The sequence below is a fragment of the Poecile atricapillus genome, chromosome 3 (assembly GCF_030490865.1).
Source record: "Poecile atricapillus isolate bPoeAtr1 chromosome 3, bPoeAtr1.hap1, whole genome shotgun sequence".
Lineage (NCBI taxonomy): Eukaryota > Metazoa > Chordata > Aves > Passeriformes > Paridae > Poecile > Poecile atricapillus.
In genome coordinates, this window is record NC_081251.1 from 107,224,638 (window position 1) to 107,240,011 (window position 15,374).

The 15,374-nt window shown below is 36.9% G+C and overlaps 1 protein-coding gene across 5 annotated transcripts in view; it reads left to right on the forward strand.

Annotated features, from left to right (window-relative positions):
• Positions 1-15,374, forward strand: part of AFTPH (aftiphilin) — a 42,543-nt gene that overhangs the window by 18,982 nt on the left and 8,187 nt on the right. Inside the window, exons 3-8 of one of the 5 annotated variants that reach the window (XM_058834736.1) lie at positions 1,472-1,623; positions 2,127-2,253; positions 2,573-2,629; positions 4,177-4,299; positions 10,766-10,826; positions 12,059-12,480. In XM_058834736.1, coding sequence (XP_058690719.1) covers positions 1,472-1,623; positions 2,127-2,253; positions 2,573-2,629; positions 4,177-4,299; positions 10,766-10,826; positions 12,059-12,213 — 675 coding nt within the window. In that variant the 3' untranslated portion in view covers positions 12,214-12,480. The other 4 variants (XM_058834737.1, XM_058834734.1, XM_058834735.1 and 1 more) reach the window with 4 other exon arrangements.

The window sequence follows — 15,374 nt, forward strand, 5'->3', positions numbered from 1 at the left end:
ACCTTTTTACAATATAGTTTGGAAGTGACTGTACCTGGTGGCTGTCCCTGCCAGGCATTTCTTTCACAGGTAGTAAAACTGAAGAGCTGATGCTCTAAGCTAATTCATTTTCCTGTTTTTTGCAGTTAGTGGCTGAATAGAAAGAATAGTCTGGACAGACTTGATCCTAGTTCCTGACTCATCATCCCAGTTTCAATACAGAATCCAGATATTCTGATAATTTGTTTACCTCTGTTATGTTTGCTGATGTACATGGCCAATGAGTTGGTTAGTTGAGATGAGAGACAAGGCAAATTTTCAGCTAAAAATTCAAATGAGAAATGTTGTAGATAACTCTTGAAATTGTGAAGCAGATATTTTGCTGCATGAAAGTTGGTCCCAGTTGTACTGATTGGCCTAACTTAAATGGATAACTTTCCCCTGCAGACTTGCTTTTCTGAACTTTAAATCATCTCAGTTGTAACAAAAACCCTGTTTTGAGGGCTTTTGTGTGTATATTCCACATTGTTGCTGGAATATGCTGCATCTCCACAGGAGGGCTCTGCTGGCACAGCTAGAACAGCGCACGCCGTGGGATCCTCCTTGGATTTCAGCCTACTCTGTTTCGTTTCCATTTCCCCAGTAGAAAAGCAGGTGCTGGAGCAGCTGGATGCTGCCCTGTGTGTGTTGCAGCAGAACACTGGGAAAGTGGTTGTTGAGGAACACTGAACTAGAAAGATGGAAACACTGCATTGAATGCCAGGCTTATACCTCCTTTCCTTAGCAAGAAAAGAGATTCAGGTGTTTCTGGCAAGAATTAGTACATTAAAAAAGGCTTTAATTTAATTTTTACAAGCATACCTTGCAATTGGTATTTTAATAAGTAATAAAAGCTTGATGCTTACCTGGTTTTGGTGGGTTGAACTAAGAAAAAAAAATTCCATATCATTACTACATCTGATGTCCAAGACCAGTTAAGAGAGGTGCAAGAAGTTGAAATCCTGTCTATCTGGAACTACGAAAGAGAAAAGAGAAATGTAAGGGACAGACCTGAAAAGAAGGAAGCATACTATGCTTGTCAAAAAAAAAAGGGGGGGGGGATTTTTTTGTTTTTGTGAGGGCAGGAAGTTGTTTGACTTCTGGTGCAGTGCATGCTCTGGAATTAAAACGTCTGGAGACCATTAGTTCCAATATATGCTGTTTATATTGCTGAGACGTTATCCTTTCATAGCATAAATCTTCTTGCATACATTTTCTGCTAATTTCTAACAGAGTGACTTTGGACTCTTCTATAAGAACTCATTTGCAGAGGGCAAGATCCTTACTGTTTCTTAGTAGCTAGAAGCCTGTATTTGGTGTTTAAAGAGTCCTCTGACAGTTAATATTTTGTGGTAAGTGTTAGCTATAAGTTCTTTTCCATCTTGCTATAATATTGGATTTATCTGTATAGCAGTTAGCAAAACCTGACATAAATATTTTCTCTTTGGTATAGACAACATTGCTAAGTCGTCTGGAACGAATATTTGAAGTCTGTTTTCCTTCCATGCCTGTTGCTGAAATTGAAGAAGAAATAAGTTCCTTGAATCATTTGTTAGAAGCAGGTGAAAAGCAGATAACAACAGAGGAGACCTTAGGAAGTACTGGGTAAGAAACTACAATGCAGCAAATACAAAATGAACTTGAACCACATAAGGCAGCAATTTAAAATGAGGCATTTGCTTCAAGCATTTTGAGACGCCATCATGTGAAAATTATCTATCTATCAGAATACTTCTTTTCAGTGACTGCATGTGCCAGGAGTACTTCACTTAGCAACTCAGCAGCCTATCATCTTCTTTTCAATGATGTCTCTTAATTAACCAAATATGTCTCATTAGTTACACTTGCTATAAATTACTATATGTATTCATGTGATGAAGTCTAAGCAGGCTTTGTCCTGTCTGCTGTGGACATCATTGTCCAATAAGAAGTCTGAACTGTAATTGTTCTGAGAACACTGTGCAGTTTTAGTTCCCCTGGGTACTGTGTTTGGGCATAAGTTTAATTGGAATGTATATTAAGTCACTTGAATTAGAAAACAGAATAAATATTCAAGGCTGCTGAGCTGTTTTTCTGAATGATAACTTGATTTATGATGGGTTGTGCAGGGAACTGATGGACGTGTGGGCAGAGCTGCAGGACATCCATGATGCCTACGGACTGAGATACCAGTGGGGTGGCTCCCACAGCAACAAAAAGCTTTTGTGCTCCCTGGGAATCGACACAAGAAATATTGTGAGTCTGCCAGTAAAACTGTCTTTCTAAATTATGAGGCTGCTTTATATGTAGGATCATCAGGTGGAAGTGTCTGGTGTGAGTGCCTTTTCCTAATTGCATAGTTGCACAGAACATGGTTGCTCATGACAGACCACCTGGCAACCTTTTATAAGCCCTAGTAATATAAAAAGTTGCATCCGTTTTTAACCATTGTATTATAACTAACATAGTATTTATTCTGTGATACTTACACAAGTTATGTAGCATTGAAAAACATTTCCATCACTGACATAGAAACTCTTAAGTAAATTCTTTGTTGTTGTTGTTGTTTTATCAGCTTTTTACAGGCAACAAGAAGCAGCCTGTTATAGTACCCATGTATGCAGCAGGACTGGTAAGCTCTTTTTAGTATTATTTTTTGTTATAGATCCAGTAGCATCATATAATGAAATATATGAAATGACATTAAACACCAAGTGTGCTGAAAGATATTTTTGTAAGTACAGTTATGGCTTAGGCATCAGTAGAAATGCTAGAAAAAAAAGTACCAAATAATTTTCATTATGTGTGTGAACAGATACTTGATTTTAAGTGAAAGTATTTGGTAAAAACAAGGAGAAGATAAGGTTTGTGATTTTTGCTGGTCTGAGCAGAGTAAAAGTTCCTTTTTTCTCAAAAAACATTACATGTATATGTATACACACATACAAGCACACCTGTGTTTTCATATGAGCATCCACAAATGGAATAGTTAAAAAAATAGTTTTCTTTGGTTTATAGTAGACTGATTTAATGACATAGGTTAATTTTATAGAGTGACTTCTACAGTCTTCTGATGCATCAAGGTCAGCTCATGTACTTCTTTGGATGTAAACATGGTATTCTGATACAGATAGTTAAAACAACTCAGAAATATTGCTATTTTCTTTCTGTTTGTGAGCAGGACTATGTTTGCAACACATGCAGTTATTTTTTGCAACAGATTGCAGTTGCTGATTAATTAATCTCCTTTTGCACACAATAAGCTGAATAGCAGCGATAGCAGAAATTACTTGTTGCCTTTCTGTTGCCACATTGCTTTCTGTGCTTTTGTGCTGTCCAAAACAAGTGATATAAGTGGTGGGTAAATTCAAAGCTCCCCTAATATGGTGTAGAAACATTTGTGGTACAGCTGATCTTGGCAAGTGACTTCCTGAAAATGGTTTAAAAAGCTGTAGCTGCATATCCCATGCTTTTATTTGGGGGTATCTCCTCATTCTCGGGTGGCTGGCACGTCTCAGTGCAAACTTTGGGCTTTCTGTAAATCTTCTTGCCTTCAGTTTTTTTCAATATCAGATTTCAGACATTTTTCATGATACAATCTGTATTTGAAATGTTTGCTTAAAATTAAAAACTTTATTTTCTTAATAGTTCTTAATGCATTTGTTTCCCTCTCAGTAATTATTGTTCTTCGTATCATTCTGAAAACTGATAATTTTAGTTTATTTTTTTTGTGGATTACTTAATTGTTGAAATGGAATGAATGCACTTGTACTTTTGTGATGGGTCATTTGATATTTCTGGAATAGTCTACACACAATTGGGAGGAGAAGACATCACCTTATCAAGTAACTCTTTTCTCCAGCTTAAATTACATTACTGAAAGTTGAAAGCAGGCTCCAGCTCAACACCTGGGTTTCTGTTACTGGCTCTAAAATGTTTCTTAGGCTAAGGCCCCGGGATGATTTTCCCCTCCATCTACTCCTTCCCCTCTGGACACAGTGAAAGTGTCCCAAAGATACATGGTTACCCCCAAGCCCTTAGTTGAGGGCACTACTACATAGTAGTGTGTTCTAGTTTTTGGCATCTGCAGTTCTTGAAATATCTGTAAATGCGTGTGTCTGTGTGTGCAAGTTATTTTTTTTTTAATTACATTATTTATTTGCTTGTTTATTTATTCAGGGTATGTTAGAACCTACCAAGGAACCTTTGAAACCAATATCTGCAGCAGAAAAAATAGCTTCAATAGGACAGACACCTCCTGTATCACCAGAGATGAGCACATGTGCATCTGATCAGTTCCAGGTAAAAAACAGAGAGAGAAGGGTGAGGAGAGGAAAAGAAAGAATGATGGAAATAATGGGATGCCTTGTCTCTTTATGTTTAAAATATCTAGATGGTGTATTCAAAGACACCTCTATGTAGAAGGCAGGTGTTGGTTGTGTCAGATTGAAGTCCTGCTCTTGGATCTACTTTTCATGTGTGACTGGGAGTCCCTGTGACAAGGCTGTAGCAGTTGGTGGCCACCATTTCAGAGTCCTGATGATCCTTACTGTTACACAGCAGTTTGCTCTCAAAGGCAGTGGGCAGTTAGACAGATTTTATATGTAATGTTAGACTCATCTGACCTCTGGCAAAGGTTCTTCATCTTTGCTTATTGTGGAGCTTATTGATGGAGGTTGTTCTACTTGTTGGTTAGCACTTGATTTTCTGAATTATTCCATTTGCATTTTTACTGCCCATGTTCATTTCCTTTTGCCCTTTCTTACTTCTTTAGAGTGTCATGAAAAGCATTCCAGCTGCCTGGAGAGATTTTGGGTGTGGTCATTACAAGCATACGTGTCTGACTTTTTGATTGCATGAATTCTCTTGGCCCTTTGTGCCAGATTTTATTGAATTATCTTCTATGCACATTTGCTTTGCTGGCTTCTCCGTCTTCAAAGTCTGATACAAAATGAATTCAGAGGAGTTTAGGAGTGAGCTTTTGAATTTCACAAATTCTTTGTTGTTGTTGTTTTGATGTAAGGATATTAGAAGAGCTCTTGAATGCCATGCATGTTGCAATGTGTGTGGATGCCAACAAAGTAATGGGATATGCAGAGATCCTTCATTTTCAGTGTCATTACAGTGATGCTCAGTACATATTCAGTGTCTCAGCTGTGTCCTTCCTTAGTGCAGGTCTTGTTTAATCCACCTAGCATCTTCAGTTCCCTGCTATGCTCATGACTTCTAATTGAAGGCATTCCAGAAAGAATTATTCTTGAGCTACACCTAACCTTAACAGTAGGTACTTATAACTATAGTGATGTTCTTGCAGTCCTTGCTCTGCCACACTGCTCTAAGAGTGAGAGCTCTAAGAATGACATGCTTGTAGCAGAGAATTCTTTTTCATTGTTGAGTAGCAGTTTGTCAGTGAGCTCAGAGCTGACACTGTTTTATACAGCAATACACAATTCCTGTGCTGCTTCTCACGTGTAGTGGAACTGAGCAGCTGAACTGGATATAAGAAAAGGTAACAAAACTGATTGCTGCAAATAGTCTGACCTGAAGAAATCTACTGTGTGGTAAGAAAGTAGGAACATTTCACGGTCTTTTTGCAGCATTCAAAGTACCCTTTTTTACAGAGGAGATAAAACATAAATTAAGTCGTACACTAAACAGTGTAGAGAGCTGTGAGAGTCTGAAGTAGCAACATCTCTGACAAGTGCCATTTTCTCAGTTGCTTGACAGTCACAGTGCTGAAAATAAGAACTTCTACTTACCGAAGTCTCTCTTTTTTTTCTGTAATTATGAATTCCTGTTACAGAATTTCCGATTACTTGTCACAGTTTGATAATCTTGTCCCATGGCTTGTTCTGACAAGACCATCTCTGTTCAATAGCTGTGGTCCATGAATACATCTGAGAAGCTTCTGTGCTGTCTGTCTGCACTGTTGGCATTAGGTTAGCTTTTCCAAAAAGACAAACACTAAAATAAGCTTTTGGGGAAGAGATGGGTTACAGATTGTGCCTCTAGGAGGCTACACTTAGATGACATTCTGAAAGTTTCAGGACATGATCAATTCTCCACCTCAGAGACCTCCTTTCTTTCTTGGTCTCATCTTCCTGTCAATGATTGATGGCTTCTGTTTGCTTTGGGGAAAATCCAGTTTCACATCACATTGTGCAAACGGCTCTTTCAGAATATTTCAGGTTATGGTAATAAGATGATGTGCCCAAACATTTTGTTAGGAACTATGCTGCAAACATTGTTAAGATATTCAGTGGAAATACAGGCAGTTTTAGTGGACTCTGAAATTTCTGATTCTAAAATTATTCTTATTCTGAAACTTCTTATTCTAAATGCAAGTGACTTAGGGGCAACAATTCAAGTATCTCTTAAGTGTACCTGGTTAATATGTAATTATTTAGTTAAACTTCTAAATTTCTCCATTTTCAGAATGATTTATCCCTATTTTCAGAAACTTCAGAATATTGACATTCTCTTTGGAAGGAGTGGCTCTGGTTGATAGATTTGTGTTCTTTGCTCAAGGAAGAATTCTCTGTTTGAGAGCTGGCATTTATGGCACTTGGATACAGATCAGTGTCTGTGCATGTATGCATATGACTTCCTGCTAAGGGAGTAAGACTTTGGAAGACTGATGAGGCAAAAGTAATAGTGGAAAGACCATTTGTAGAAACACAGAAATGCCTCCTAAATGTTTTTGTTGTTGGCAAACAGACAAAAGCATGCAGAGATTTAAAATGGAGAACTTTAGAGCAAATAGAGTGAGGTAAAAAGCAGCAAGTGAGCTGCAATGTTTCTTCCTAGTTATCATATAAACTCTGGATGTTTTGCCTTCATTCCCTGCAGTGGGTCTCACTGAGTTAGGCTGTGGAAGTAGGGTGGACAAATTTCCATCTGAGCCATTTAAGCTACAAGGACAAGGGTTTTGAAATTGAGTTCTCAAGTAAGTTACTGACTGGTTTGTTGCATTAGTTTATTGTATAAAGATGATTTTTGTGGAGTCATTCTCTTTTATATTTGAAGGTAGCATCTAAATTCTTCTTTGATCTGTTGTTTATCTTGACAATTGGTTTATTTCTCTGTTCCTCTGTGCTCATAACTGTAAGGCAGTAAACAGAATATGAAATAATCCCCTGATTACTGTTGCCTTGATCTAAGCATGGCATCTCAAAGACTTCACAGGGCTGAAGTAAAAGGCTCTGTCAAGGCACATCAGGTGTAAGGAGTGGCTGGTGAAATAGGCACCCTTTGATTGTGAGACCCAAGACAGGTGCCTTTCTCTTCTTTTTTCTACAGCTCTAGTGGACTTCTACATCACAGCCAAGTCTTCAGGCAGTGCATGCAAAATACATTCCAGTGTTAGTCTAAAGGGTTGCTTTCTGGACTTAATGATGACTGCTTTCTCTTGGCTTGGTACTGTTTTCTGGTTAATGTTGTTTTAAAGTTTATTTCTCTGCTTCTCTTTGGGTTTTTTGAGAAAAGTTGTCCAGATAGTTCTTCTTTACTGCTATCTCTTCAAAGATTCTCTTCTCTCCATTTGAGATTATGTTCCTTTGGTAGGGTTACCTGCCAAGTTTTACTTAGTGAGTTTTATATTGGAATAAAAATCTGCAGTGACCCAGACATTTCTAAAAGAAAATTACCAGTGATTCTTTTCTGCAGGTGCCCATTACAGCACATCTGCTTGCATGTAAGCCACTGAATTAGGGATCAGGTTATAATAGAAATATACATCTTACACTTGCTGGCTATTAGGGACTGAACCTTAATTAAACCCCGTGGGGTGACAGTCTCTAAAAACACTTTTAATTACATAAGAGACCATCAGGACTTCTAACAATGACAGATGCAAACTACCATATTATTGGCCACTAGCCAAAGGCTCCATCAGGAACAGCTCTCCAGTTATACATGTGAGAAAGATCCAAGAGTGTGAGAGTGTCTTTAGCTTTGTTAACAGAGTAAGAAGGAAAGATTTGCAGGTAAGGGATGCTACAGAACTTGCTGCTCTGTCAGATGTGACAGCTGTGTAAAGGGGTTGTCTGAAAAGAGCAGTTTTCAGAACTGATATAATTTTTCCAATGAATACACACAATGAAATGTATGAATTACTTGTATGTAAAGCTTTTTCTGGAATGTGTATGATATTAATTTCTGGGATCCAGCTAAATATTGACATTGTATTTGTATTACAAGTCCTTTTATTCTTTTCGCCCAGCTTTAAGACAGCAAAATGCTTCCTTTTTTGTATTTTGTTTAATTTTCCTTGGGTAATTATTGGCACAGACACAAACATTTACATTTTACTCTTTTGATTATAAGAGCTCTTACATAATGCATTCTAAAATTACTGTGTGAAAACATCTCTCGCTTGTATCAAAGTGAAATATGATGCAGTAAAACCAACAGGCATTTTAATTTCCTTAACATTTCCTTCCTTAACATTCAGAGTAGTGCTCTTGACAGCTGAGTATGCTTTTTCATTTCTGTACTGTGTCCTGTAATCTAAGATGGAGGCCTCAAGGAGTGAAAGCAGTGTGCTCCATTTCTCAGTATTCTCCTAGATTGGACACTTTTCCTTAAAGCATGTTATTAAAATAATAATTGCAGTAGCCTAACAACCTCATAGTTTCAGAAAGGCTAAATATTATATTGCCATTTGCAGGGTATGTTCCCAGTGGCTGAGGTTTCAATGCCTGTGTTCAGGTGTCCCAGTGTAGTTTTCTTAGGGCTGAGATAATTAGAAACAGAAAACTTTGTTTAATTTTGCTTTTTCCTCTGCCTTCTCCTTTCACTTTGTTTGCTACTGTATAGACTGGGGTTTGCCAGCATCCTGTATAGGTGAGGGCTGCTTTACTTACCCTCTCTTTTGCAAAGTTGTTTAAATCAGCAGAGTGGCCTCATCCCACAGAGCAGAGTAATATACCTGGTATATTCTTACTGATTTGGAGTCAGACTCGGATTTTTTCCCATTTTAGGAAGAATTCATCACATCCTTTGTCATTTCGTTGTCAAATCTGAGAGTCAAGCCATCATTAAAGGCAAACACTTAGCAATCCATTGGTGCCACTTTTTCCATGCAGCTCTGTCACAGTCCTCAGTCCCAACTCAGGCCTTTGACACAAAATCTAGTGGGTGCTTTCCTCAGTAAGAGAGTAAGAAGCCACTTTGTTTCAATTTGACTTCATTTTGCTCAGGGCAGAAAGCTACTAAATTGTCATACTTACTACCGGTTTATTTTCCTACAAACTCCTTTCAGTGTTAATGTATTTTACATGTGACAAAGTTTAAACAAGCTACTGATGATAGAGATCATTACTTCATCAAGTGGAGCTTGCACACTGCTGACATTATATCTACATGCAAATCATTTCAATGCCAGTAATAGCATTCTCAAAGCAAAGTAAAAAGTGAAGAATCAGTTTCTTAACCTCCATGGAGAGAATACTGTTCAAGCTGTCCTCAGTACTGAAAGTATTTTTAAAGACATTAAATAGTAAATGTCTTGCTTAGAAAAATCTTTGCTATAAGTAAATACAGAAATCTCCAGCTCCCTTTGTTTTGCTTCCTGTAAACATCTAGCACTGAGGAAATGTCTTTTACAGTGAGCATAATTGGGCTACAAAGCTACCTCAGGTTGCTACAGTCTTGATTAGTGAATCTGCATTTTTCTTTAGTGTCAGATGGTTGGAAGTTTTGAAATTAAAGAATTAAGGCTGATTTTCTACAAAAGCAAAGAGAAGGTATGGCTCAGCCATTGGGGGCTTAACAAGTACTGATGCATTTTAAAAAATATTGCTGAGAACATCCATTCATTTCTTCCATACTGTGATTGTTTCATTGGAAGTTGAGGGCACATCCTTCTCCAGCGCTTCACAACAGTTGACTTCACTGGGGAGAGAGCAGAGTATAATGCACAAAAGTAGAAAGGTTCAGCTTCTTTCAGACATTTCTGCTGCTGTCCCATCAGTTTGTGTCCTGAGAGTACAGGAGGACAGTGCTTGCAAGTCACACTGCACCTGAACACACCTTCCCTTTAGAGTATGGTCCCTGCTGCTTGCTTGTGTCCAAAAGGCTTAACAAGAGGAAATGAAAAGCAAAGATGGGCTCCCAGAAGGAGTCAATGCTTCCATACTCCTCTTGTTCAAGCATTGCTACCAATGGTTTGTATTTAGATCAGGATGAGTTAACTGTGAAAGGATAATAAGTCACAGAACTTTTATTTTTAAAGAGGGTGGAGTGGAGAGGGCGTTGGTAATTTGTCCCTCATGTGTGGGGATTATGTTTCTTAAGAGCAAAACAAACCAAAAGAATGATGGGTTGTTTGACGATAAATAATATATATGATCAAGACAAAGCGTGGATACACAGACAGCTTTCACTGCTCTGAATTTGCCCTGTAATTGCGTATACATAACTTTCTATGCTATGTCCTTCATCTTCCATGAAAGTAATAGTTTAATTTTCAGTGATGCCTTAAGGTTTGTTTTTCAATTCATATGTTTTAGTTAAATTGAAAATCCTGTTTGAGTTAAAGTTAACTAATCTGTGCTGTTCAGAATTTAATAGACTTTCTGTGGTAGAACAAATCTGCTTTGAATCTCTAGTGCATATTATGAAAATACACACCTCCCAAAAGTTTGGGATTGATCATTTAGTTGTCTTTTTTAGTGTTTAGACGCTAAAGAATCTGTTGTTTGAACTGCTTTGCATTGTTGTAACCTGAACTGACTATAAAATCTGATTTCTGACTTTTCAACTCTAGGAATCTCTACCACCTGTCCAGTTTGACTGGAGTAGCAGTGGCCTTACTAACCCTTTAGATGGTACGTCTCTCCGTAGAGCCTCTAGCACCAGAGCTAGAGATAAGAAAGCTACAAAGTTCAGACAAACATCTATCTGCTGATTATTTTTTTAAAATATATACACACACACATATATAAAAATATATATATATAATACTTATTTCTTACTCCTAACTTTGGAAATTCAGGCTTTCTTTCTGATTAGCAGTGCCCCTATGTGACGTATTCATAGTTTGAAAAATATGAAGTTAAGTGTTATTTTAGATTCCTTCTATATGCTAGTGACACAGTGGCAATATTAACACTTCATTATGTATAACTGCAGATTATAATGAAGCTCTGAACAAATGAGCATTTTAGATTGATGAGTTTTACTTCTTAAAAGTATTTTTCACCAGTCAGCTATCTCTTTAGACATCCTCTGAACGACAAACTTCTGTATAGTGGCTACTTCAAAGCACAATATTTTAACCTCAAACTGTTTGCAAAATATACACTTCCTGAGCTGAAAGTTTTCAGATTTAAAGATAATTTTATATTTCAAAAATGTAACTTCATTCATTATCCCTTTTGCTTATACTAAAGAGCTAATTATAGCTAATATATTAAAGAGGTAGCTACAAACTTATTTGTATCTGTAACTGTATATAGTTATCACCTAAAAGACACCTTTCACCTATGTCTATTTTAATAGCCAAGTGAGTTGTGCCACTGCCTCCAGTGTCAGAAATGTAAGTGCATGCAAAAGAAATAAAACAAGTTCTGGAAACTTGTTTGATTGACAGACTAGAAACCTATCAAGAAGCTCCTTTACCAGGAGCCTGCTGACAACAACTAATTGATGACACACAGGTTCAAAGGCAGGCTCAGATAAAGTGCATCTCTTACTGCACTGGTGTTGCCACACTGTTGTTGCAGAACGTGTGGGGTGTAAGAGTTTGGATAGCTGTATCATGGTGCTGAAGGAAAGCCTGGATGGACCCTTTTGCTGTTGTCTGGTGTCTTACTACTTCAGTCAATCATCATGCTTTCTTTTTAACAAACAACTTTAAAATGTATCTTGGTTTGATTTCTGTTTTAGTACTAAAGGGGAACAGTATAATTTGTCAGTGAGGAACTGGACATAAGAGTGGCATTTGTTACCCAGTGGTCACACTGCTTTAAGATAATGATAATTAATAGCTTAAAGCTGCTAAATAAAATTTTTAATTTTTTTTTCTTTCTTTTTTTTTTTTTTTCTTTGCTATTTGAAGATCTGCTAAGTTTTCCTGATGAAAGAATGGCTTTCAATTTCAGTGAGGGGAGAAAAAGCCTATTATATTTCAACTATCAATTGACCTATATATTGTTTCCCTTTAACTGGTCACTTCTCTCTCTCTGGGTCGTGCTGGTTCTCTTTCATTTTTAGATTGAAATAAATATTTCTATTTTAAAGTTACTAGTGTTGATTTCCTTGCTGCATTGTACATGAGGAAATGTGCACTGAATTAAGTTGTTAACATTTTAGAAGGTACAAACTAATACTGTAAGCATTGTTTTCATGTCGATTTTTAAATTGCGTACTGAGTACTAATTATAACTTGCATGTTCAAGTGTGTGTCTTACCCCTTTTTACACATAAACCCCTCCCTTGGCTTACCTTCTATATGGCTGCCTACCAACACGGTCACTGAATTTCAAGCTAGTGGAGGTTCCACTCTTCTGAACCTTGATTTCTTTGGGCCCGTGGATGACAGTAGCTCTAGCAGCACCACCACAATCCCAGGTCAGCAGAGTGTTAAAACCACAACTGTAAGAATATAACGACTTACTAAAAGCATGAGCACATCACTTGACTTTCCTACAAACAAGGAGAAGTTTTACATTGCATTTCTCTAAAATGTCTCTCTACTGCGTTTTTCCTTTAATCTGTGTTCTGTTTTCTGATGTTTTGTATCGAGTACGAAGTATTTAAAAGGTACTGTCAGCTCTGTATTTGTCACCTGCTGAAGGAATGAATGGCTTTTATGCTCTTGCAAATAAGATGTTAAAACACTTGTTTCAAATGAGAAATTGAAACTCTTCTAAGCACTTAAGGAAATTCGAAAAATGGTATAGATGTGGCAATTCCTAAAATATGAGGCTTGCTCTCTTTTCTAAGTGCCTCCAAATTACAGGATTATGACGATGTTTAGAAGCCATGTGTGAATATAAATTTATCAGCCTTGGTACATCATAGCCCAGGAGGTCATGGATTGCTACTAATAATACAGTGAAAAAGGTGTTTTAACAGCCTTTATAATAGAAAAGAAGGATAGTTGCATGTTTGTGGGATATTAGAAGTTCATTAATGTTAATTTTGAAGCCAAAGCACATTATCTGCAACTTAGTTCCTTAAAAAAGAGATGAAAACACCACTCTCTCATTGAATAATGTGTGAAAGTAATTGAATTAATTTATCATGTGGTTTTTATGTGCTCTGAGTATTTTGCATGAGCTTGTGAAAACCTACACTTTGAATAAATTTCTGCAGGAATTTCAGGGAACACTTTGGGGATTTGTTCCAGTGCTTAGGTTAAGTTGATAATGCAAGTACTCCTTCAATACAATGCCTGAAGCCATGATAATCAATTTTTTTCATAGGAAAGATATTTTTCCTCTTAGTGATTTTAATTTTTAAAATCCGTTCATAAGATGTTTGGGGTCCTCCCACATTTCAAATAAGTGATTATAATTATTATGGTATTTTTTGGTTTTAGAAACATGCTTTTTTAGTTTTAAAATCTTATCACTGAAAGCAATTTTATGGCATGGCAATCTAAATGACTTTTTATTCCACCCTTGAGAAATGTCATTATCAGATGAAAGAGGGCAGATTTGTCATGGAAGTGACAGCTAGCAAAGTCAAGGTGCTTGAATCCTGCAGATTCTTTTAAGTGTGTGCAAGTCCACTGACACAAGTCACCAGTGCCCAGTATTACTGCTTGTGTAGCTGGGTACATGCATTATTGCTTGTGCAGAAGGTGTGCACACTGGAAGGGGTTACTGGAGGAATAGTCTGTTAGTCTTTTATTGCATTTTATTTTTTATGTTGTTGTTTAATCAAGTTACAGGTATCACCTTCTGTGGTATGCCCTATAGTGCTTCTTTTTTTCTTTTTTTTTTTTCCTTTCTTTATTTTGGTTTGGCTTTGTTTTTTTTTTTTCCTTACTGACTTGTTTCTGGGAAAGTCATTTGTTTCATGGCTTGCAGCTCGTGTGTTTGTGTGTGTGTTTAGGAGCTTTGTGTGGGGTTTGGTTGGCTAACTTTCCTTCAATATCTCATTAAGGTTTTGCAGTGGTTTCCATATATATATTCTCTCATCACCTGAATAAAATGGAAAATATGCAACTCTTAAAAATACATAAAATAATTGAAAGACAAATTGCTAGATTTTTTTTTTTTTTTGCTTAAAGAAGTTACTTTTATCAGAAGTTTATTCTTTCTTTGGAGACTTAATTTTACTTGTTATAGATTGACACTGAATTCTTCTCAGTCTGATGTCATCAATACTCAAAATAACTTTTTATATACAAATTTTCATTCCACATTATGAACAGGGAGTTACTAATTTATAATATTTTCCCACAGATTTAATGTATTGTTTTATTTTTCATGTAAAGAGTTTAACATAAATGCAGCTGAGTAGGAGGTGCCTAAAGAACAGTAAATTGATCAGTGACATCCCAGTACAGGACTGTAAATGGGAATATCTAAATGATGTAACTTACAAGGTTGCATTTAATGTTTGTTGCAGAGTTGCATGTCAAAGGGCTCCTTCCTTCAATTAGCTTTCCAATTTGTACCTTAATGGGATTTCGCAGGCTTCTGCAAGTCAAAGTGTATTTCTTCAAGGCTTCCTCTCCCTGATTGAAAGTGGATATTTTATGGAATATTTGGGCTTTTTCCTATTTCTAAGTTCTGTAAACATCTGACATTATTAGAAGTCTTGGTATACCAGTCTCAGGACAGTACATATTTTGATATTTTGCATGGAACTGGATCAAATCCACTTTGAAAATCCAGATGTAAAAAAAACCCAAAACCCATGTTAAAAGGACATCTGATTAATTTCTAATCAACTCATATTATACTAAACAAATCTTCCATGTCCTGTAACTTAACCAGATGATTTTCTTTATTTTACATTTTGGTCAGCTTAGTTTCCTCACAATAAAAGAAGAATTAACTTGTGCCAAAAGGATAAATGGTGAAGACACTGCTTGTGGAGAGCTCATGCAAAGCAGGTTTGAGGATGGTTCTATTAGCACACACAGTGCTGCAGTTACTGGTGGTAAAGGCAGGACAGCAGGCACTGGCATTTATTTTTAGTAATCTTTTGGTGTTTCAGGAATACTTCTAAAAGCATCTAGATCCTGGGAAGTAAGCTGGATACAATCATCAGCAAACATTAACAAATGCTGGTTTTGTATCAGGGAGCTGCATGGGACCATCGGGTCCCCATATTTGCAGTGTTTGTTCTGCAGTAGGATGAAATGATTTTATGTTGCCCACACCAACAGGCACAAGTGTGACACCTGTTTAGCACAG